The sequence below is a fragment of the Vombatus ursinus genome, unplaced genomic scaffold (genome assembly GCF_900497805.2).
Source record: "Vombatus ursinus unplaced genomic scaffold, bare-nosed wombat genome assembly UNPS02005459.1, whole genome shotgun sequence".
In the NCBI taxonomy this organism is placed as follows: Eukaryota; Metazoa; Chordata; class Mammalia; order Diprotodontia; family Vombatidae; genus Vombatus; species Vombatus ursinus.
In genome coordinates this window covers 1326738-1352377 of record NW_020945237.1, presented here as the reverse complement: position 1 = coordinate 1352377, position 25640 = coordinate 1326738, and the positions used below count along the sequence as shown (strand labels likewise).

Genomic DNA, 25640 nt, shown 5'->3' with positions numbered 1-25640 from the left:
CTTAAGCTTCTATTACCTGCCCCCTTGGCCTCTCCGTAACCTACATACCTGTCCTACTCCCATGATCCAGAACAATCGAATTCCTCTTCTGGGTCATGACTTCCTATCTATTCTTCTGCCTCTCCCTCTGCTTCACTCCCCCTTAAACCTTTTCTTTATCCTCACTGCGACTTCTGGTCATCTAACCCTAATTGTTCATTATCTTTGATCTGGGTTCATTTTCTTCTCTTTTAACTGTTAAATGCCAAAGTGAGGAATTTGTAGTCTTGACCTCAGAGTTAATTAACTATACATGGTCCTTTTACCCTCAAATCCTCTGACCCTTTGTTCTATTGCCACTCATGCCCTGCAAAATGATAGGCCTGGGTTACTCCCACCATCAATGCCTTCTACTCATATCTTACTAAAAGCAAATGGAGAAGCCACGCAACTGTGCTAACTGGACCCATTACAAATTTCTGCTCTCAAATTTCAGATGAATTCCTAGTGTTGCACAACCACCCTTTCATTCTCCCCTGATTGAGTCTCTCCTACACTCCTCACAATATCTGTCCCAATCTTTTCTTTAAGGATCTTATTCCACCTTTCCCTCCTCTCTGTTGCTACTGAGAGAATAGAAGTCATCCTGTGTACTTCCTCTTTTCCCCTATCCTATATGCCCAAATCCTACTTCATTACCCCTGCCACTATTCTTTCCTGCTTTATTCTAGACTGAGAGCAAGGGGTGGCTTTTCTTCTTGTCAAGGGTAACCCCTTTCCTTGTGCTTCTGGTCTCACCATTTCCCATCTCCTTCAGGAGCATGCACCTTTGATCATTCTTTCTACCCCTTCTCTCTTCAATTTATCCTTCCTGATTGTCTCTCTCCCTGCTGCTTTATAAGCATGTCCAGGTCTCCCCATGCAGTGGCTGAATAGGATCTTTAAAAATCCTTTACCTAAGTGTACCACCGCCTCCTTATCCTTTTATACCTCTCCTCCATTTCATAGCCAAAACTCCTAAAAACAGCCATCTACATTCATCTCCAATTCTTCATCTCCCTCTCACTTCTAAATCTCTTGCAATTTAGCATGACACTACATCTCAAATGAATCTAATCTTTTCTTTTAAAAAATTATTTTATGCCTTTGGTTTTTACTTTATATCCACTCCTTCCTTCCTTCTACTCCTTTCTCTCCTCATGTTTATTTCTGAGTATATTTTCCCTCGGTCTCTTACCCAGGAAATCATCCCTCGGGATCAAAGATTAAAAAAAAAGGCAAAAAAGCGGTTCAGAACGAAATTAAACAACATATTAACTATGTAGAGAAAAGTATATGCAATTAAAAAAACAAAGGAATAAGAGGGTCATTGAAGCATTTTTTTTTAAGAGAACAGAAGGAAGACCTGAAAGAGGCTTGAACTACATGAACTTATTATATACTTAAAAAGAAAAGCAAATTGTATTTAATAGTGATACTCTAAGTATTCTGTTCTACTATAGATGTGGACATGCACTTTTTTGGTGCTTAAGTTCAGGAAAAAAGTAAAATAAAAAAATTTTTTAAAAAATTTGAAAAGAGAGTCTATGTATGCTATATTCCAGATCCCAGGTTCCCCACCTCTGCAATGAAGGGAGGAAGACACATTTTCTCTACCCTTCTCCAGGGCCAGACTTGGTCATCATAATTACACTGTGTTCAATTTTAGTTTTGGTTATGTTCATTTACATTACTGCAGTCATGTCTATTTTTTCCTGGTTCTGTTTGTCACTACTCAACAGTTCATTTAGGCGCTTCTCTGAATTTTTCCTATTTCTTACAGCATTGCAGTATTGTCAGTCATTCCTCAACCAATGTTCTCCCAATTATTCAACATGGCAGCCTCGTCTCAGTCCTCATTCTTAACTTCTCTGCGGTTGAAGACACTGCTGATCACCCCCTCCTGAATATTCTCTCTTCCATCAGCTTTTGTGACATTGCTATGCTCTCTCTCTCTGCCTCCTCTCACCACCCCTATCACCTTTCAGATAGATGACAGCAATAGCCTTCTAATTGGTCTCCCTGCCTCTAAATCCTCCCATCTCCATTTTAACCTTCACATAACTGCTAAAATATCTCCCTTAAAAATGAGTCTGACCATGTGTCTTTCTTACTCAACTTCTATAGCTCCTTTTTGCTTCTCAGATAAAATATAATGCAGCTTGGTGTTTAAAATACTTTACAATCTGCTTTTCAGTCTACCTTCCTACACTTAGTTCACATCACTCCCCAAATGTGCCTATTTGTGGGACTTGCTCTCCAATCTCCTGCTGCCCTGACTTTGAATAAACTGTTGTCCCCCCTCCTCCAACCCTCATCCCTGGTGGGCATGCCTTTTCTACCTCTTCTCCTTAGAATCCTTATCTGCCTTCAAGTGTGACCTCCACAGGAAGTTATTCCTGACCTGCCTCCTCAAACCATCTCGTATTTATTTATCTGTTTACATGCTGTATCCCCAGCGGAACGTAAGCTCCTTAAAGACACCAATAGTTTCCTTTTGGTTTGTTTTTGTAACCCCAGCGCCCTTCACACAGTAATTACTTAATACATGTTTGGTGAATAGATAAAAGGCCTCAGTGCCTAATAAGGAAAGATTATAAACTGGTCACATGTCATATGAAGATTGGCTGGAGGACCTGGTTATGTTCAGTTGGGAGAAGAGAAGACTGAGGGAAGGTACAGCAGCTGTCTTAAACACCATGAGGAAGGGGGATCTCAGCTGCTCGGTTTGGCCCCAAAGGGTAGAAAAAGTTGAATATCACCCAATTTTGACTTCCTCATATTTAGGGCTGCATAAAAGTAGAATGAGTCACCTCAATCCCAGGTGGTGGGCTTCCCCCGGATGGAAATCTTTAGGAAGAGTCTGGACAACCGCGTGCTAAGGATGCCATACTGGGGATTCCTTTCATTTATGGGCTGGACTAGACAGCTGATTCTAGAAATGGAATCCCTTCCAATTGTCAAATTCTGTGACTCTGATGACAGCTGCCAGAGTAGGTGGAACGGGACACCCAATTACATCTTAGAGGCAGAAACAAGTTAATAATCTTAAGTTCACCAATGCAGAGCTGGAAGGGGCTTCCAAGGCCATCTAGCTCAACCCTATTACTTTACAGATGACGACTGAAGGCTCAGGGAGGAAGAGTCCCTTTCCAGAATGGAAACACTGGTCTTCTTACTAAATCCTGTGCTGTTCCCACTATAACACCAATGCTAAGCTTTCGACTGCCAATCAAGTCACCAGGAGACTCAGATCCCAATTTCAAGTAAAACAGTCATATAACAGTTGCTCTTACTTTCGACGAAACATTTCTGCAAATATGCAGCCAACACTCCATAGGTCCACTGGCGTGGCATAACTGGACTGAAGCAAGACTTCAGGTGCTCTGTACCATAAAGTGACAACCTGCAAAAGATAGAAAAACACATGAAGTAGAAAATAATCATTTCCTTCAGTGCCAATACCCCATTTTGGTTAATGCCAAGATCCAACGAAGAAAGAATTCCTATAAAATTCTTCACGGCACTACAACCAAAGCAGGAAGAGAAAGAGGAATTTTGCAGGGATGCAAACACATCAAGTGACTCACCAGAAACTTTACAGCTCTTAACACAGTTCCTGGCATGCAGCAGGCATTTAATGAATGCTGATTGACTGACTTTAGCCTCATCTCAGATCCTGGTGCTGACTCAGGACAGTAAAATGACAGAAGGAAATTTTGGAGAGAATGTCTCTCAAAAAAAGCAAGCTTTCTATCGACCTTAGGGACCCTTGTCTTAAAATCAGTACTTTTTCCTGAAGTCACTAGAAATGGCACCTAGAGAGCAGCAACTTGGCAAAGAAGAGATAGCTTTCAAAATTGGAAAGTGCAGGAGTTACAGGATCAAGACAGTTAGAAATGGGAGAGGGTTTACATGCTATCTAGTTGAACACTCTCATTTTACAGAAAAGTAAACTGAGGGACAGAGAGGTTAAAGGTCATGCAGGTAGTAAGTAACAGAGTCAAGATCTGAGCCCCAGTCCTCTGATTCTATACAGCCAGCATTACTCTGCTTGGGCATTGGGGATCTTTTAAAAGCTAAATTACAGGGGCTGAGTCAAAGTAAGCTTTCAGTGAGAGAACATGGTAAACTAAATAAAGCCACCTGACAAGGTAACAAACGTTCCAACTCCCTACAGAACAACAAATCCATTTTCTTAAGAAATATTAACACATATTTCAAAAATCACTTAGGACTAAATAGATGTGAGAGTGTTTTTAAAATTTAAAATTATGATTTTAAAATGACCAGCAATCATTCCTGGTTTGAGGGTAAGAAAAATAGACTAGCTCTAACTATTTTCATCTTTATCTAATTGAATTCAAGCATTTATTAAGTGCCTACTACAGGCAAAGGCACAAGGAAAAAACCATTTTAGCCCTCAAGGACTTACATTCTACTGGGGTATGTATACAGAGAAGTCAATACAAGATAATTTGAAGATGGAGGGGGATCAGAATAGGCTTCATGTAAGGGGTGGCACCTGAGCTAGGGATGCCAGGAGGAAGAAATGAATAAGGAATGGATTCTAGGTTTAGGGGAGAGCCTATGCAAAGGCAGGAAGGCAGAAGATGGAACTGAATTTGGGAAACATTAAGTAGTTGAATGTGTGAAGGACAATGTGAAATGTCTGGACAGGTGGTCTAGAGACAGACTGTGAGCCAGGGAGTGACATAGTCAAATCCTTGTTTTGGGAAGATTCTTTTGGTACTGGGACGGCTGCCATCTTTGGAGGAACTGCTGACTAATGTTGAATACAGCGGTGGTGGGGTACCGTTAGAGAGGTTAAATGGATGCTACTCAAAATGTGGAAATGCTTGTTGGAAGTGAGGTGAAGATGTCATGATGCTCAGAATGTCCAGAGGCCAAGAGGTAAAACTCAGGTGCTGATCATTCTGCTTTCAATTCACAGCATCTTAAACGGACCTCAGGAGCCACCTAGTACATCCTATAACAAGAAACTCCTCATAACATTTCAAGTATGGTTAACTAGCCTTTGCGTGAAGACCTCTAGTGAAGGGGAGCCCACTACCTCTGTAAATAGCCCATTTTACTTTTATACAGCTTTCATGTTTAAGAAGTTTTCTCTAACACTGAGTTGAAATCTGCCACTTTGCATCATTCACCCCTTATTTCCAGTTCTACCCTGAAGGACAAAGAACAAATCTAATCTTTCTCCTACATAAAAACCCTTTAAATACTTAGAAGTAGCCATCAGACACATCTCCCTAAGTTTTCTCTTTTCCAGGCTAATCACGTCCATCATCAAATGACATGACCTCAGTAACCTTTACTACCTTTGTCATTTTCCTCTGGACACACCATATAGTTTGATAATGTCCTAAGATGCGATGTCCACACACATGGACACAGTATTTCCAGATGTGGTCTAAACAGGGCTCAGTACAGTAGGATCATTACTTCCATTGATGGAGGCACCATACCTTTCTTAAATCAGCTTAAGATTGAACTAATTTTTAAAATTCAGTTTAATTTACTAAGTTCCATATCTGATGGCGTGTTAATGGAGACATGTATTATTAGAAAAGGTGATGCCGTTACATGGTGAGAATGAAAGATGCTGATAGAAAGCTCTTAGGCTCCATTTATCAATCTATACCACGTCAAGAGATAGAGAGGAGCTTTAGTACGTTCCAGGGAGGAATCTGACAAGAGTTACACAGGATGGCAGGGGGTGAATGGGTTATGACTAGCATCATGGGAGAGAGTATTTAGATTGATGACATCTAAGATGATAGGATCATAGATTTAAAGCCAGAAGGATCTTCAATCCAGTCCAATTCCCCTCATTTTACTGAGGCATAGAGAAGTTAGATAACTTGTCTCACATCATACCAACACAAAGTATCAGAGGCAAGACTTAAACCCAAGTCTTCCTGACTTTAGGACCTTATGGGATGAAAAGAAAAGTTCATATTCTAAAGTATTCTGAGTACGCAATCTTTTCACGGTCCCTATAATACACCCAAGGCAATAGCTACTTCCTCTTACAATGAGTTTTAAAAGGGCCTTCTTTTCTTGGCCATCAAGTCTTTAATCAGTGACGCTTGTTCCTGCTGCCAAAGCTGTCTTCTTAATTTTCCCGTAACCATTCAAAATAGCTCTTGACAAACAACAAAAGAAACAGGTCTTATTTATTAGACAGAATAAATAAGTTAAAATTGAACTTACAAAGTTTTAAAGTATCTTCAAAAGAACGCTCAAGTTTCTTTGGTAGTACTTAGCATAGTACCTGGCAAATAGTAGGCATTTAATAAAAAGTTATTGATTGATTGGTTGGGTCCTAAGTGATTTTTAAAATATGTATCTTAAGAAAATAGATTTGCTGGTTCCTAGTTTGGTTTGCGAAGCATGACCCCAGCTTGGAATGATACCTACCCACTCATCTTTTTTAATAACTTTAGTTTGGTTTTAGACTTAGTCTCCTGTTCCCCTTGACCTTGTCTGAAGTCTGGTGGGCATGGGGTTGGAGGATCCAGATGAGCTGGGACTAGAAAACTTCCTGTTAATGATCTCAAAGAAGCAAAAGAGAAAGTGAGATAGTTATTAGAGTAATGAGCAGGAAAGTCTAAGACAGAAGGTAGTTTCAAGGACTAGAAGGATAATTTAGCAACAAAATATTAACAAGATATAATGGACAGTCTGGAAGCAAAGTACAAGGTCAGTCTAAACACAAAGACAAAGACACACACACACACACACACACACACACACACACACACCAACACACACATGTCCAACAAGGTCTGAGCTTGATCAAGGAGAAGTCACCTATTAGGTCCTATACAACAAGTCACGTGCGCCTGTGTACTAACAAACACAAGCACAGCATGCTACTCTATCCCCTTCTTTCTCCTCCAAATGAGCTTCAACCTTGGACAGCTCCTGGCAGCCAGCAATAGTTCCCAAATGGGAAACAGCTGTGTCAGAGTGGTGATGGATAGTCCCTAGTATCTCATTTATGTTTCTTACCATTTTGCCTTCTAATGGGGGTATGCATGTGGGGCAAAATGATGAGCAAACTCATGAATCAGGGTCAGGCTAAAAGGTCTCTGAGGTCCCTTCTTGTCCTAAATCTATGACTCTAAGTTGTTTACATGTCACGATCAATTATCATCATATACTTGTGCTCAATTTCAAAAAATTCAGCATTGTTATCCAATTGGTCGAATATTTACCTGCAAGTTGAGCAAGCTGATCAACTATTCTGGAGATGCCTACACAATATGATGATTTTTTTTTTCAAAAGAATACAACTAAATTTAAAAGCACAATACTCTCAAGCCCACTGTTTCATGGAAGTGGAAAGTCCACAGATGTTGGACGCTGCATGTGTTTCATACTTTTTCAATGTATTGATCAGTGATGCTGATTTTTTTCCTCTTCTTTTTCATTTCCAAAAAATACTATTTGTTATTATAGGGGATGGTTTTCTGGGATAAGAAAGGGCAGGGATACTGGGGAAAATTATGATGGTGTAAAAAACAAAAAACATGAAAAAATTATAAAATTTTTAGAAGGCATGTGACATGAAGCAATGAATGCTGTGTATAATTTGATTTAACAAACATTTATAGTGTTCCCACAGGCCAATATTTGCAATATAAGCTAGATGGCTACTAAAAGGGTATGTTATAGTGGGGATTGCTTTTCATGTGTGAGTTGGATGGGATGGACATTAAGGTCACAGCCAACTCTCAAACATTGTGATTCCGTGCTTTAGAAACTCATGGCAAGAGTTATTTTTAATGATAACAATGCAGCTTTCTTTTAAGTTGGCAGGTAAAGTAAAAAGTTATGGATTATATTGTTAAAGGGCTTGTTTATGACGGAAAAAATGATGATCACCAAAGACCAGTACTGGACCATCCAGAAGAGGTCATGCCAGATTCATTTCCTTTTTTTTTTGCAGGGTAACTACAGTAGATATGGTATATAACTGAATTTCAGGAAAACATTTAACAACTCTCTCATCACATTCTTTTTAAAAAAATTAAATTCTTCTCTCCCTCCCTCAAACTATTGAGAAGACAAGAAATAAGACATTCATTATACATTCTCATGTTATTCTTGTGAACAGGATGGAGAAATGTCAGTTAGATGAGACCACAGTTGGGTGTGTTCAGTAATGACTAAAACTAAAGAGGCCCAAGGAATAGTGATTAATTAACCGATATCAACCTAGAGAAAGGTCACAGAACCCTAGATTAAGAGCTAAAAGAGATCTTTGGGGCAATCATATTTGATCTTCTTATTTTATTGACGCAGAACTGAGGACAGAGAGAGATTAAGTTTGTTGTCCAAGCTCATTGGAGTAGTAAGGGCCAGAACCAAGATCTGAACCAGGTACTCTGACCTTAAATTTAACGTTTTTTCTACTGTAGCAAGCTTCTATTAAAGTCCCTTGTATGGTATTCCAGGAGTTTTCTCAAAAGAAAATATTAGTGTACTATGTTTTGGAAAGTACACTAATATGATAGCTATTAGAGGGTATGATCAGGAAGGGTCTCAAAACCATGCAATATGAGGACTGGATGAAGGAAATGGGGCTGTTTAACTTGAGAAGAGAAGTCTTCAGATTACAGAATTGCAGAATTTTAGAGCTGGAAGGGATCTCAGATGGAAGGCCATCTAGTACGACATATCCCGAGGGAATCTCTACAGTGGCATACTCAGCAAGTAGTTAATTATCCCTCTACCTGAAGACCTCCACTGTGAGGGATTTGCCTTGGTGTGCAAGAAAGATTTCCTGGCGATCAGAGCTGCTCCCAAGTGGAAGTGCCTCCTTGAGATGAAGTGAGTTCAACACCATAAAGACAGGGAGCCAGAGTTGGACTAGATGGCTTCTGACGCTACTTCTTATTCGGATTCCATGAAGGTGTGCACAGAGTGCCAGGTGTGAAGTCAGGAAGAATTAGCTTCCTGAGTTCAAATCTGGCCTCAGGCACTTCCTACCTCTGTGACCCTGGGCGAGTCACTTCACCCTCTTTGCCTCAGTTTCCTCATCTGTCAAATGGGCTGGAGAAGGAAATGGCAAACCACTCCAGTATCTCTGCCAAGAAAACCCCAAATGGGGTCACAAAGACTTGAACATGACTGAGAAACAATGCAACAACACCACAAGAACTGCTCAATAGTCTAGAGAATGACACAAATAAGGAACCTAGTCTTTTTTTTATACTAAGAAATGGTTACCTTTCCTAATATAACTATAATAGAAAATAGAGCATTTGCTACTAGCTTTTTCCTACTCATGGGACATCTGACCAAGTAACTCCCTTAATCAATCAATTCTAGTGGCTTCCTACGATTGCCTCTAAAATCAAATATAAACTCCTCCGTCTAGCTTTTAAAGCCCTCCCCCACCTTGCCCTACTTATATTTCCAGCCTCCTTGTACATCATTCTCTCAACCAGGGTGGGATCCAGTCAAATCCATCTCTTCTCTGAGTCCTTACTCACAACACCCCCCTCTCCACGCTGGCCCAAACATCACAGTTTTACGGGAAGCCTTTGCTGATCCCATCAATAGCTAGTGTCCTCCCCCTCCTCAAGGTACTTTGTATTTTGTTCATTTTTATTTTAGTCTCTTTAAATTTATTCAGTATATACTTATGTATGTCCTTATTACTTCCCCAATTAGAATGTAAGCTCTCAGTGAGGTGGGGAGTGTTTCATTCATTGTATGTGCATGTCCTCATAAGTAGGCACAGTTTCACTCATCTAGCACTTAGCACCGTGGCTGGAACACAGTAGGTGCTTTTAAAAAATTCCTTATTGATCATTCTAAATATGCCATGAGGTCTTTTTCTCTCTCTTTAAAAAATCATTCTATCCTGCATAACTCGTCTGTTATCTGACCCAGGTCTGTTCAGTTTATTTTTTCATATTTAGCACAACTTAATTTTAAATACCTCAAATAATGAGATTTCAGTCACCTATTTTCCACAATTCCAATGGATTTCCAATTTTCACCATAACCAACCTGGGTCCTCTATTCCCCCCCTAAAAACCAACTCCATAAACCTTTTAGATACTGAATTATTTTCACATTCATTATTAAAACACCTGGAATAAGTAAATTTCTTAAATTATATCAGTATAGGCCATTGGGAATGAAATTTTTTTTTTAAAATATGGAACACTTCACAAATTTGTGTGTCATCCTTGAGCAGGGGCCATGCTAATCTTCCCTGTATCATTCCAATTTTATTATATGTGCTGCCAAAGTGAGCATGGAAATGGAAATTTATTGATTTCATTTTTTTAGTACATTTTAAGGAATCATGGGCTCTCTATGCGATAGACAATCCAAAGTTCTTTGATAGTGTTTTAAGGTTTTAAAGCACAGAACAAAAACATTCACAAACTGAAAATCAATATCTGAAAAATCAATATTTGAAACCCATCAAAAAAGATGAAAAAAGGAAATAACAATAAGAAACTCAAGATGTCAAATTGAGTCAATAGATGAAGATGATACTTACTAATTCCTTAGTATGTGTAACAGTGAACATGAAGTTAGCAAGGAGAAAGTGATGGCTAAATAAGTTAAGAAACTTATTGGCAATCTAAAAATCAAAGCTTGATGGGTACAAAATGTTCAAAGCAATTAACACCTACATAAATTAGTCTTTACATACACTTTTGGTACTATAAAATGGATCAGAACAATTTTAGAAAATTTTCTAACAAAAACTCATGCAATACTAACAAAACACAAGGTCTGTCACTTTAATGAGCCACAAAAAGATGAATAACTCTTCACCAAAAAATAAGGGAAAAGAATGATAAACATTCTAAGAGCACATGACAACCACAACAAAAACCTACAGAAATAGTTTTAGAGCATGCAAGCATCCCTTCATTGAGTAATAGTACAGGCTGACAACAGATAAATACCGATGGATACGTTGAATGTCACCTAAAGTAGTCTATTTCTGTGTCGGGGGGGGTGGTTCATAAATGTGCTTTAAAATACTTTGATAGCTATGCTTCAATATCATTGGTTTCCTTTGTAATCCAATTCATTAGAAGCTCACTAGCTTTCATGTACTGCCAAATGATAGAGACCCTTCCTACAACAAGAGACCCCCAAATATTCTGGAGAAATCCACCAATAATTCATCTTTATCACAGAATAGTCTCATCCTATCCGCTTTGGTACTCAGACCTCATTGGTATCTTCAGGACCCTCTGCCTCTCTTGTTGGAGGGCTGGGTGGGAACTAAGGACTTCTCCCCAAACCTCCATGTAAAGAGGGCTTCCAGGCCAGCTATCTCTTCATTTCTCACCAGCTGCACTCCTTCATCCCATCCCCCTCCAACTTTTTCTATTTCCCCTTTTATGTGTTGTCTTTCCCTATTAGATTGACCTTGGAGGCTGGGATTGTCTCTCTTTTCATATCTCATATCCCTAGGACTTAGTACAATGCCTGGCCCATAAGAAGTGTTATTGACTGCCTGATGATTGCCTAAAGAGAACATTGATCCATAAGAACTATTAAAAAAATTAAAAAGCAAACACGATCTTTAAGCCACATCAAGACCTAGTACCTGGCAGGAGAGACTGATACCACATTAACAGCTAATTTCTGTCATCTTTTCTGCTGGGAGTTCTACCAAGGATGCTTTCAGTGAGTTTACAAAGGATGAACTTACATCCTAATACTTTCATTCAACTACTAAAAAGCAGTTATCTTATCCATCTATGCAGCTGTCTATAGAATATAAAAGAACAGACAACAGGTAGGATAGCAACTTATTCTGGGATGATTTCTATCTGAACCCCAATGAAAAAAGACAAGAAGAAAGGGATAATTAGAATCATAATCACAGTAACTCATGTATATCATACTTTCAAGTTTGCAAAGTACTTTATGTTCAGAATCTCACTTGGTCCTCCCTACAACCCTATGCTGTTTACATCCCCAATTTACAGGTGAGCAAAGTGAGGATCAGATCCCCAATGTACAGATGAGGAGTGAGGCTCAGATCCCCAGGGTACAGATGGAGAAACTGAGGCTCAGATAACGAACCTGCTCTGGGTCACACAGAGAATCTAGCCAAGCATTTTATTAAGAGCCCACTATGTGCTAGACCCTGAAAGGGAAAAAGATAGCCCCCTACTCTTAAAGAGTTCACAGGCTAATGGGGGACATAACAAGCAAATAATTAATCATAGGGTATCTCCAAAGTCTTAGTGCACTTTAAAGCTCCTGAGGCCTAAATGTACACTAAGACTTTGGGGACACCCTGTAAATCAGGGGACAATCTCAGCGGGAAGACACTAAGATTAAGGGGGAGCCAGGAAAGGCGCTTTGAGAAGGTGGGACTTTAGCTGAGACCTGAGGGGAGCCCCTGATTCACGATACCCCACAGTCTCTCCAGGCACGAATGGATACATGATTAGGATCTACACTTTCTTCTTGTAAATTAGAGTAAGACAAGGGGAACCAGGAGGGGGAAGGGGGGAAGACCTGGGGTGAAACAACGAAGACAGAAAATGGAGATGGGCTTGGCCGGTTCCATGCCAAAGGGGGCTTTTGATGATTGAGATGCAGTTTGTCTGGTAAGCAGAAATCACAATGGCAACAATCAGCTGGAGTGACCGGCTGGAACAAATGCAAGGGGAGCGTTTATTAGATTCCTTTACAAGCTGGAACAACCTGCCAACCTCTGGAGATGCTGAACGGGGTTTTAGCAATCTGAGGGCAGCAGAAAAGGGAGGAAGTTTAAAGATATTTACACAAGGGATTCTATCTGTTTAAATGCCTTTGATCTCTCCTGGCAAATTTTTTTTTTGGAACGGAGTTCAATGAGAGTATAAAATAAAGCCAGGTTGAGGCCAGCCCTGGCCCCAAAATACACATCCATGAAAATTGCCTTTACAATAGAAGAACATTTAGTTTAATAACTCTTGTATCTGTGAACCGTTTCAACAGCACACACACACAAATATTTTCTACACATGGAAGGCAGCCAGGTGGTGCAGTGGATAAAGCTCAAGGCATAGAGGCAGGAAGATCTGAATTCAAATTTGGTCTCAGACACTATCGGGGCACCCTGAACAAGTCACTTAACTCCTGTTTGCCTCAGTTTCCTCATCAGTAAAATGGGGATAATAATAGCATGTAGCTCTTAGGATAACTTCATGGTGCAGTGGACAGAGTGTCAGATCCAGAGTCAGGAAGATTCATCTGCCTGAGTTCAAATCCAGCTTCAAACACTTACTAGCTGTGTGACACTGGGCAAGTCACTTAACCGATATTTGCTTCAGTTTCCTCATCTGTAAAAGGGGGGGGGGTTAATAATAGCACCCAGAGTTGTGTGAACAAAATGAGGCATTTGTAAAGTGCTTTGCAAAGCTTGAAACTCTAAATAAATTTTAACTCTTATGATTAAATCAGAAACCTCTCACTGTGTAACCTTGGGTAAATCACTTTGTTTGGTTTCCTCATCTGGAAAATGAAGGGGTTCCATTAGCCAGCCTCAAAGGTCCCTTCCTGCTCTATAATGATTACCTATTTCTCTCTCACCTTGTCTCTGAGAAATTAGTTCAGAACTGACCTTCAGCCTGAAACTCCTACTATCCAAATTCAGAGTAAGAGAGGTCAGGTTGCCACTCTTCTCTACAAAGATAAACTGAGTCAAACTATAGGAAATGCATTCTCTGTTGTCTATGCCTTGAACTTAGCAGGTGTTAAACTAATGTTTACTGGAATTGAATGGGTCTGAATGTCAGAGCTGGAAAGGACTTCAATTCTTATTTGACAGATGGGAAAACAGAGGCAGAGAAAGGCCGAGGGCAAGCATGGTCACAAGAGGTAAATTCTGGCCACAGTCATGATCCATGGAGCCCATACAAAAACTTGCTGTGGTCCCATGAGACCTGCTCCACTCCCATTCCTCCAGCAGCTGAAGCAGCCCATGGCTTCCTGCTGGACTCTAGAATCGCAGGGGAAGGACGAATTGAGGTGGACGTCTGAGAACCGGCCATTCAGAGGCTCTTTTCTTTGAGCCCTGCCCCTTGGCAGGCAGCCTTCACTTCTAGATGTTGCTATACTTAGAATTTGTAATGCTATATAGCTACCATTTAATTAAATAATTTATTTTACTGTAATTATTTTATTATAAATTATTTTAAATTTAGTAACAATAACTACCATTTGTGTAGTGGCTACTATATGGTATGTACTGTGCTAAGCATCATAATAATTAATAATAATAACAACAACTAACATTTATATAGTGTTTACTACATGCCAGGCACTATGTTAAATGCTTTACAAATACTAGGAGGTAGGTGCTATTACTGTCCCCATTTTATAGATGACGAAACTGAGGCAATCAGGGAATAAATAACTTGCCTAAGACCACCCAGTGTCTGAGGCTGGATTTGAAATCAGGACTTTTTGACTCCAGGCCTGGCGCTCTATGGTGCCACCTAGCTGCCTAGAAAGAGCACCAGATGAGGGGTAAGAAGGTTTGGTTTTAATCTTGGTTCTGCCATTCTACCCAGAGCCTTCCTTCACTCTCTTCAGGCCTCCGTACTCACTCTGCACCCTCAAGAGCTGGAGCCCCTGATCAGTCCCGAGAGATAAGAGGGCAGGGAAGGGGTCATTTTTGTTTCTGTATCCCCCAGGTGCCTGGCACACAGTAGGCATTGGATAATGTTGATGAATGAGCAAAAGTAAATGCTCTTGACAGATACAACCAAGCAATTTTCCCTGTCTGAAGCGGTCCAGCATTCACTGGGCTCATGGACACTGCTATTTCATCTCAGTATACTGACTGAGAGGCAATATGGGGGCTCTGAAACAGGGAATTGGCAATAAAATGAAAGATAATTAATTTTCTAAATATTTTAGTTTGGGAGAATGGAGTCAAAGATTTGGAAATATCCTTTTCAGTTTTCCCTAAGATAGGTATGGGCATGTATTCTAGCAATGCAGGGAAACAAAAGAAAATTCAACCATGGGGATAAGTGTTTGCATGTACGGATATAGGTTTTCTATGTCCTGCATGTATCTATATACGCACCTGTTATCTCCCTATTTTATAAGGTAAGTTTAGTGAGGGCAGGGACCGATTTACTTTTGTCTTTGTGTCTCCAGTATTTACCATAGTATCTCATATGTAGCAGGCACTTGAGAAATGTTTGTTGATTGACTGAGTGTGCAATGAACAATCACAGGATGTACAGCTAGGAGGGACTGTGGAGGTTATGTAGTCTAATCTCCTCATTTTACAGATGAATAAACTGAGTCCATCCCAGTCAGCACAGCTATCCTGAGACAAGAAACCCACGCTGATACATATAGCTGGTGACTTTCAATCCTCTGGTCCCTGGGGAGGAAGCAAGATAAGGTAGCCCCAGGAGCAGGCTACAATGGAGATGGGGTCTTTGAAGGTTTATCTGGAAGCTAGACAAGTGAGCAGATGCAGTTGTGCAGGGCTGGGGAGGGGGAGGGGGGGAACGTAACAGTGCCATCAGGAAAAAGCATCATCAAGCCTCTGCTCTGGGAAAAAAGCCCGACCACCCATCCCACTTCATCATGGTGACAGCCTCTGTCTCTTGCACTCATGAACCCACCATTGTCTTTTTTTCTACCCCACCAGAGCCTTCTTACTCTATTCCTCCAAGAGGTCCATCCATGAATAGAGCCAGGGAGCTGTGAGGATGACCCGACTCTGCCACCCTTGGGGAAGGGAAGGTATGGGGTCGAACAGATGCTCTTGACACATGGCATAAGACTGGCATGGGGAAGTCTTCTGACTTCCTTGTGGCTGCGAGGAAGGCTGCTGCTTCCTTACTGCCAGACTACGCACAGACACAATGTCAAAACCCCTGAGCACTCTGAAAACTATGAACCTTTTTTTTTTAAAAAAAGCTGTTATAGCTCAGCTATTTATTTTTAGTAAGCAGATGATTTCTTAATGCACAGGGAGCCTCAAGACAGTCTCTCCTCAGAATGAACATTTAAACCTAATTCTCTAAGCATCCAAGTTCCTCTCCAGGCTATTAGTTTTGAATTGACCCTTAAGAGACACCTGCAGCTTAAAATGGATGCCAATTTTTTGAATGCTTGCTGCCTTGCAAGTAATAACCATAGACCTTTCTCCTTAGAAGCATAGAGAGCAGATTTGATTCTGAGACTAGGCAATCACATGATCGATCTCTCTCTCTTCCCTCTTCTCTCTCCCTCCCTTCTATCTTTCTTTCTTCCCCTCCCTTCCTTCTCTCCCTCCCTTCTATCTTTCTCTTTCTCTCTCCCTTCCTTTTATCTTTCTTTCCCTCCCTCCTTTCTCTTTCTCTCTCCCTCCCTCCCTTCCCTCTCTCCCCCCTCCCTTCCCCTTCACCATAGAAACCGAGCAAATATTTGTCGGCATTCCTTTACCCTTCACAGATAGTAGAAATGAAAATTATTCTGAACACAGGATATGGTAGGTTGAATAACTCATCATTTCCTCTTTAGAGCTGTTTGAAAGCTCATAAAAATCTCCATGCTCGGTGAAACAACTTCACTGTTCAGAGTTGTTAGACAACTTTAGAAAGGTTTTTGGTTAATCTACCACGGTCAGAGGCCCCCAAAGCCAGTTTTCTTCTAGTTCCTGAGTGACTTCAATCATTTTTTTTAAACAGGAAATAAGAAAGCACCAGGACTGGGAGATTTCTGGAGGAAGTGACTACTGACAAAAGAATCTTCGGTCTTCCATGTGGCAAACTTTTCACACATCTAAATGGGCTGTGGGTTTCGTCATCTTCAGATGGGCAGCATTGGGGCAGGGGGACCTTAAGATAAAGGGGCTCTATCCATTCCTGGATTCCTTCTCACATAAATGGAAGCAAAACATTTCACAAATTGGGCATAAATTTCTCTGGGGTTCAGTGTTTTCATCTGTAAAATGAGGGCTTCAGCTAGTTGACTTCTTTGGGTCTGCCCTAAATCTCTGATTTCAGGCTTCTCTCTCTTGCTGAAGAGACCTTGCGGGATTCATGGGGAGCAGAGGATCTGCTCCACCATTTGTCAGTGCCACCAGGCAGGGGGCCAGCACCTAGACAATGCCGTTGATCCCCCTAGCCTACATCTCATCAATACGTAGGGAAGAAAATTTAAAAAGATACAGAAATCTCATTGGTATCTGTTGTGCTGTCATCACTAAAACCCCGGAATCACAGAATGCCAGAAGGGAAGGTACTTGAGAAACCACTTCATCCAACCTCCAGTATTTTGTAACTGAGGATTGTAAAAGAGACTTGCCCAAGGTCATACAGTTACTAAGTGTTAACAATGGGAGTGGAACTCAGGTGCCCTGACTCCAATGTTCTTCCCACTATACCACACTTAAAGAAAAGCAGAAAGTGGGAACTACACTGCAGCATTAAGAATTTAAGGTGGACCTAAGAAAGCATTCTCTGACTGTGAGAATACATCTGAATGGGGCAAGGAATGTCCTGTATGGTGCAGTCCATAGGGTGCTGGACTTGGTGTCAAGAAGACCTGAGTTCAAATTCAGCTTCAGATACTTACTAGCTATGACCCTGGACAAGTCACTTAACCCCTTCTGCCTCAGTTTCCTCAACTGTAAGATGGGAATAATAATAGCACCTACCTCAAAGGGTTGTTGTAAGGATCAAATGAGATAATATTTGGGAAGTGCTTAGTACAGTTCTTGGCACATAAATGAATGCATTCCTCGTTCCCTTCCCCCTTTCCAGAACAACTTTAAAGACAGATCTTTCATCTCTCTGGGATAATTTAGTTGCAATCTTATTTAGAGGAAGGGTGATAGCCCAGAGGACTCTGTATCTTCCAGTTCTTAGCTTTTATAATACTTAAAATCAAGCATAATTGCACCAGAAAACAAGCCTGTGTTTGTAGATTTATCAACATCTCCATAACAATGAAGGATCTTATGAAAAACCTATGAGCGCGGAAAGAATTTGTTAGAGAACAAAGGTACACAACAGATTTTTTCTCCTCACCCACCAGATCACTATAATTTCCACCAGGTGCTGGAACCAGGAGATAAGGATGAGTACGTGTGTGAGAATATGAGACAGAAAATGCTCTCACCTGGCAAGGTCTACACATAGAGATAAGAGGTGCTGAGGCTGTCACACACAATCGCGCAACTCATATGTCCTGGAACTATCCTTCTACCCTGTATTCACCTTCAAACCCCCAGGAAACAATTCATGATTGGTTGGTTGGAAAACAGACTAATGTATACTGCACAATCCCATCCCAGGAAAATATGTCTCCATTCTTGTCTTTTGCTACAGGGTTGGGTCACACTACCATCCTATTCTGATCCCTTATTGTGACCTGGGGCAGAATGTGCCTTCTCCAAGGTGATGCCCAGGTGATCCAAGCTCTGGCACATTCTACCAAAATCCAAGTGGGGATGACAGTCTAGCTTGAAAAATATGTATTATTGACTTTATATTATAAGGTGGCTATTTTGTGGGCCTGGAATGTATTCTAGCTTCCTTCAAAGCTCAGATCAAATGTCACCTTCTAAATGAAGAGGGTGTCTGATCCCCTCTGCTGCCAGTGCCACCCCTCCTAAAAAGTTCTATATACTTTGAATAGATCTGTTAGAGCTGAAAGGGTTTTAGAGATCAGCTAGTACAGCCATCCCAGTTTTAGAGATGAGAAAACTGAGGCTGAGAGGTGAAGTCAGTACCAAAATGGAAGACAAATTCACTATAGGTTAATATCCATGTGTGTGTGTTTATTTCTGGGAAAAAAAGTAGGGTACTTGAGGGCAGTGGCTGCTGTGTTTTGTCTTTATATCCTCAGTCCCTAGCACTTAGCAGGTGATTTTATAAATGATTGATGGGTAGCACCTAGTGGGTACGGTAGACACGGTCTTGGACCCAGAAGACCTACATTCAAATCCTGCCTTATAACTGTGATCCTGGGCAAGTCCCTTTACCTTCATCAGCTTTACTTTTCCTATCTGTAAAATGAGGATAACAGGAGAACTGTTTTGAGGACCAAATGAGATAACATATGTAAAGTGCCTTGCAAACCTTAAAGAGTTCTATAAATGTTAGTTTTCCTCCTCCTTGTTGTGCTAAAACTTTTCAAGAGACTCATTACCAGAAGACTGAAATCACCAGACGATGAATTCTTCCTGGCGCAGTAGCTCACGACAGAATCTAATAAGGGCTAACTGTGTGTTGCTTTGGTGAATAAGGTAAAATCAACAGTGAGAGCCTGGCTTTTTCAAAGTGTCCAAGTAATTACATACAACAGGTACAATGACAAAAGGGTGAAGGGAGAATGAATGCACAGGAAGGCAGTTCAGGGACCCTGAAGTTTCGACGGTACGTAGCATTCAGGCCTCCTAAAATAAGTTACTTCAATCCATGTCACTGAGAAGAAGCACTGCTTACTGCAAAGACTCAGTGATGACTGAATTACTGTCTGGGGGTGGGAAGATGTAAAGACAGAGGGCGTGACAAGGCAACGTCATCCTCATTTTTGGCCCTAGGGTAGCTGCTTCCAGACAGTTGGACTGATTGGTTGCTCATAACATCAATCACAGATCTAACTGCAGAAGGAACTTCAGTGGTCCTCTGGTCCTGTTTCCTTATTTTTTCAGGTGAGGAAATTGTACCTAAGGTCTCATAGGTGGTAAGCTGGAATGGCAGAATTTGAATCCAGGTCCTCTAATTTTCTAGCCATTATTTCTCTACACCCCCCCCCCCCAGCCCCTTTTCTAATTTTCTTTACAGGTAAAGCATTTTAAACCATATTTTGAGGATCATTCATTCATTCATTCACTGAAGCATTTATTAACTGTCTACTTTGTGCGAGACACTGTATATATAATTGTACACTACTCAAAATTTTTTCTTGGGGGTTGGAAAGTCCTGGACAGCTAGAGGGGGACATCTCTTCATCAGGATCCAAATTAAAGACTAAAACAATTCACTTGTCCATAATGATACGTCTTAGCATTTCACATAAAGCTAATTTATACTGTTTCTAGGAAGAACCACAGAACTGACGATATTTACAGAGTATTTCTAGGTACATCCGTTGTGAAGGTAGGAGGATGTGTGCTATACAAACCAACGGAAGGCAGGCTCATGCCCCAGACCCCAGGGCTCTTACTTCCCCGGGCTTTAATGTTCTACTGCTGCTAGATGAGATCGTGTGTGACTAGAAAGGGATAGGAGTCCTTGGATTCTTGGCTTTCTGAATTAATTCAAGGAAATTATGACCTCCCCATTTCTATGCATTTCAAAGAATGATGTTGCTCTCTAGAAACCTATAGTCGGTGTTTTTCTTTGAAAACAGTAGGATGAATACTAGATCTATATCCCAAAGACATCAAAAAAAGGGGGGGAGAGAGAAGGACCTATTTGTACAAAAATATTTATAGCACCTCTTTCTGTGATGGCTAAGAACTGGGAATCAAAGGGATGCCCATCAATTGGGGAATGGCTGAACAAGCTGTGGTATATGAATGCAATGGAATATTATTGTGCTATAAGAAATGACAAGCAGGCTGATTTCAGAAATATCTGGAAAGACTTACATGAACTGATGCATAGTGAAGTGAACAGTACCAGGAGAACATTGTACAAAGTAACAGCAACATTGTTCGATGAAGAACTGTGAATGACTTAACTATTCTTAGCAATACAATGATCCAAGACAATCCCAAAGGACTAACGATGAAGCATGTTATCCACCTCCAGAAAAAGAATTGATGTTGTCTAAATACAGACTGAAGCATGCCATTTTTCACTTTTTTTCTTTCATTCTTTTTATTTTATTTGAGTATTCCTATACAAAATTACTAATATGGAAATGTTTTCCATGATTGCACAAGCATAACCTGTATCTAATTGCTTACTGTCTCAAGGAGTGGGAAGGAGATGGAGGGATAGAATCTGGAACTCAAAACTTAAAAAAACCCCCAAAAGTTGAAAAAATTGTTTTAACAGGTAATTGGGGGGAAAATAAAATATATTAAAAAATAAAGTAGGATGGCTAAAATGGCTGATGGTTTTATATATACATGCATATAAACACCCACATACATATATGTACACACATACTGTTTAGTCATTTCAGTCATGTCTGACTCTCTATGACTCCACTTGGGGTTTTCTTGGCAAAGATACTGGAGTGGTTTACCATTTCTTTCTCTAGTTCCTCTGATAGATGAGGAAACTGAAGCAAACAGGGTGAAGTGACTTGTTCAGGGTCATTCAGCTCATAAGTGTCTGAGGCTGGACTGGAATTCAGGTTCTCATGATTCTAGGGCTAGCACTCAATCCACTGCATCACCGAGCTGCCCTATACACATACACACATATACAGAGGGAGTATTATATATAAATATATGTATTGTATGTGTATGTTATAGGGTGGAACAATTCAGTAGTCCTTAGCGTTCAGCAGCTGGGAAGACAACAAGGTCCAGGAATTCTCAGTGTATGCTGGCAAGTATTATGTGAGATGATGATGTTCACGGTGCATGGTGAAGAAAGGAAGAGAGGGAGATAACCACATTTATAATACAGACTATAGGAAAAAAATGCAGGCAGGGGGATTGGATTTAGTTGGCTTGGTCCCAGAAGGCAGAAGCAGGAAATTATCAAAAGGCAAACACAAGCTCGATCTGTGAAAGAACTTCCTAATATATCAAAATATCCAAGTATGGCGGGAGCCACGTCAGGAGATGTCATGTCAGGAGGGGCTTCCTTCACGAAAGCCTTCGAACAGAGAAAGGCTGGATGCCACGTTGTTGGGTCATTTATTGCTATCAGAGATTATGATGTAGAGGGCATTGTTTTCAGAGACTGGCTACCTGCCTGAAGTGACTTTCACACTTCTCTGATTCTTGAAGCACCCCTCTGATGTCAGTACAGATTTTCTTTGAAAGAGATATAAGATCAAATTTATTCTCAGGGTTAGAAATTTAGAGCTAGAAGGGAGTTTGGAAGTCATCTAGTCCATCTTACAGATGAGGAAACTGAGGCCAAGGTAAATTAAATTATTTTCCCCAGGGATCTCGGATTGGTGAAATGAGAAAAAAACCTAACCCTGCTCTTTAGAAGCCAGGTTCACCCAGGACTGAGGGCAGCTAGGTGGTGCAGTGGATAGAGCACTGGGCTTAGAACCTGAAAGACTTATCTTCATGGGTTCAAATCTAGCCTCAGACAGTAGCTATGTGACCTTGGATAAATCAATTCACCCTGTTTGCCTCAGTTTCCTCATCTGTAAAATGAGCTGGAGAAGGAAATGTCAAACTATTCCAGTATCTCTGCCAAGAAACCCTCCAAATGAGGTCATGGAGAGTTGGACATGACTGGAAAAATGGATGTTGCATCCCACAGGACTGAACCCATTTGTTCCAGTGAGTCCTAAGCTGGGGCCCCTTAGTGGGAGAAGATGCACTTGTCCCCTGGGCCACTGGGTGTGTCAAGACAAATGAAACAACAGGCCTAGGTGACTGAACTAATAAACTTGTTCTGACCCTGAAAAGTGTGTTTTTTTTTTCAAAGAATAAGTCTTTGATATCAACTTGTGTATTTACCTTTTATTTTCTTACATAAAGAGAGTTCAGGAAAAATTCCAGTTTTTTAAATTTTCTTGTGCACCAGAATAAAAAGTTTACTGCAGTTGTAGAGGTTAACAAAGGGTTTTGGTAATGTAGAGGTATTAGGGTAACAATGATTTCATTAAATTCTATTTCAATGAAATTGAAATGCACACATCATATGCCTTTGTAGAATGAAAAGTGACTTCAATCAATGAATATTTACTAAGCACCTAGTATGGCTAAGTGTAGTGAACTATGGAATATAATTAGAGGACAGGACCTGGGGTCCATAAGCCTGGTTTTTAAAACAAATATATTTATAATTTTATTTCAATGTAAGTGGTTTTCTTTGTAACCTTAAACATTTTATTTTATGAATTTAAACGCATTCTTCTGGCATGGGGTCCGCAGGTTTTACCAGACTGTCCAAGGGGCTAATAATAATAATAACAATAATAAATAGCATTTATTTAGTGTCCTAAGGTTTGCAAATCACTTTACAAGTATTTATTTATTTTATCCTCACAAAAATGCTGGGAGGCGGGTGCTATTATGAACCCCATGTTACAGATGAGGAAATTGAGGTAGATGGAGGTTAAGTGACATTCCCAGGGACATATAGCTAGTATCTGAAGATGGATTTAAATTCAGGTCTTCCTGACTCTGGGCCCAGGGCTCTATCCACTGCAACCTAACTGGTCAATAGTACAAAAAAGATTAAGACCTCTGCTTAAATAATTAAAAGATACAAACTGAGAATTGAGGGGTCAAATGACTCCCGGAAGACCAGTAAACTAAAAAAGTTAAATCTCTTTTATTTATTCCAAAGATTTTATGTCTACTAATGCAAGAACTAAAGTTTAGTTTTAGACTTTTAATTAAGTCTCCGAAAACTCTAGAGCTAGTCTACAGTAGCTCTCAGACATTACCTTATTACAAGGAGGTCTTCTTTCAAAATCAGAACCAGTAGAGGGAGTCTATCTCTTCAAGGAAAGACTTGCTGTAATTATCATGAATGATAAATCCTCCAATTTACAGAAAGCTTCAGCCACAAAGGTTAATCCTCCAAGATACCTGTTTTCAAATAGCTTAAAGATAACTAGAGACTTGGGGAAACAACTGTGTTGCAGAGGTAATGAGAATTTCCATCTTACTAGTATGGTGATGCAGAAAAGGGCTGGAAGGAAGAACTCTCCCATATGAAAGCCCCGGCCATACAGAAAGTTGCTGTAAATTAAATTTTGCCGCAAACATGTGACTAATTGGCCCTAATGGGAAGAGATGTAGCATGCACAGTTAGTGGGATCCGTCAATTAGTGCTAGGAAACTGCCTGGTTAGTGCTGGGTTTCCCTAAAGGAGGAGTGGTTCCACCATGCTAAACTTACTGCTTGAATTTCCAATATTAAGACAAAAAAAAAAAAGACATCTATCTACAAAAAAGACAGCCCTTCAGCTTGTGATGGCAAATGCTCTTTGAATTTTATGTCATTTATTAGCCATGGAAATGACACAAAGTTACACATTTTAGAACCAAGACTAGACAAAATTTTACTTTGCAAAGAGTATAAACAGATACACAACTCTGGAATGATACATTTCTTTTATCTTCCTGTCTGCCTTCTCCCTTGCTACTTGTGTGTCCTTGGGGAAGTCTCTGCACCTAAACTCAGTTGACTAGAAGACCTCAAGATCACTCTGTGATCCTATAATTTAGTCTGACCCTTCATTTTACAGATGAATAAAATGGGGAGATCACCTTTCTGACAGAGATCTGTATAGTCAAGGTTATGGTTTCTTCAGCAGCAATGTATGGTTGTGAGAGATGGACTATAAGGAAAGCTGTTGCTGCAAAATCAATGCTTTCATATTGGGGTGCTGGAGAAAACTTCTGAATGTCCTTTGGACAGCAAGGAGATCCAATCAGTCAATACTAAAGAAATTAATTCAGGGTATTCACTACAAGGTCAAATACCGAAGCTGAAGCTTAAATACTCTGGCTACATAATGAGAAGAAGAGGCTCATTGGAAAAGACCCTGATATTGGGAAAGATTGAACACAAAAGGAAAAGTCAATGGCAGAGGATGAGACAGTGTCACTGAAACACTGAACATGAACTTGGACAGACTTCAAGAAACAGTAGAGCACAAGAAGGGCCTGGGGGGCCATGGTCCATGGGGTCACGAAGAGTTGAACACGACTGAACAATAACAGCAAACAATGGGGACACCTGAAGCCCTCTCTTCTTTGAATTCCTGCAGTATTCATTGTTTTTATCAATTAATTTGGCACTTCTGGAAGATTTGCATTACACCTTTTTTTTTTAAATCTATGTTCTCTCTTCTCAACCCAACTGGGAGCTTCTTAAGGGCCAATGATAATGGTTTATGGTCCCTGCCTGGCTCAGTGCTCAGCATACAGTAGGCATCACATAAATGATGCCAGATACTACTAATCTGAATAAGAATAGAAATACATATTCTGTGTAGTTAGCTAGACACCAGTGACTAACTCTCTCTTGATAGACTTTCTTTTTATTGTCTCAGAAGCTATTGTGGTAAAAACGTCCCGTTATCTGTGAAGGTCACTTAAAAAAAAAACCATTCTTAGTAACGAGAAGGTGAGGGCTTAAAGGCTTGGCCGTGAAATCTGGGGTTTAACATATTGTCCCACTGAAGAGAGAAGTGCTGATGGTGTTCTGGAATAGGCCTTGATTACACTTGGGAACAAATACAGTAACACTACAGGGTGAAGATGAGAGTATAATTCTGAAACAGGAGAAGAAAAATGGAACCAGATTCAGAAATATAATTCTCATTGTTGTTCCAGTCATGTCAGACTCTTTGTGACCCCATTTGGGGTTTTCTTGGCAGAGATACTGGAATGGTTTGCCATTTCCTTCTCCAGCTCATTTGATAGATGAAGAACTGAGGCAAATAGGGTTAAGTGACTTGCCCAGGATCATACAGCTAGTTAAGTCTCTGAGG

General features: G+C 40.4%; 1 protein-coding gene and 1 non-coding gene across 2 annotated transcripts in view; both read right to left on the bottom strand.

Annotated features, from left to right (window-relative positions):
• CDK6 (cyclin dependent kinase 6) overlaps positions 1-25640 on the bottom strand; it is a 138175-nt gene that overhangs the window by 67190 nt on the left and 45345 nt on the right. Inside the window, exon 2 of the mRNA XM_027847839.1 lies at positions 3315-3424. Within this exon, the coding sequence (XP_027703640.1) occupies positions 3315-3424 (110 nt within the window). The remainder of the gene's footprint in view (positions 1-3314; positions 3425-25640) is intronic.
• Positions 10211-10317, bottom strand: LOC114032621. The gene has a single exon (XR_003567856.1). It is a non-coding gene; the product is annotated as a U6 spliceosomal RNA (small nuclear RNA).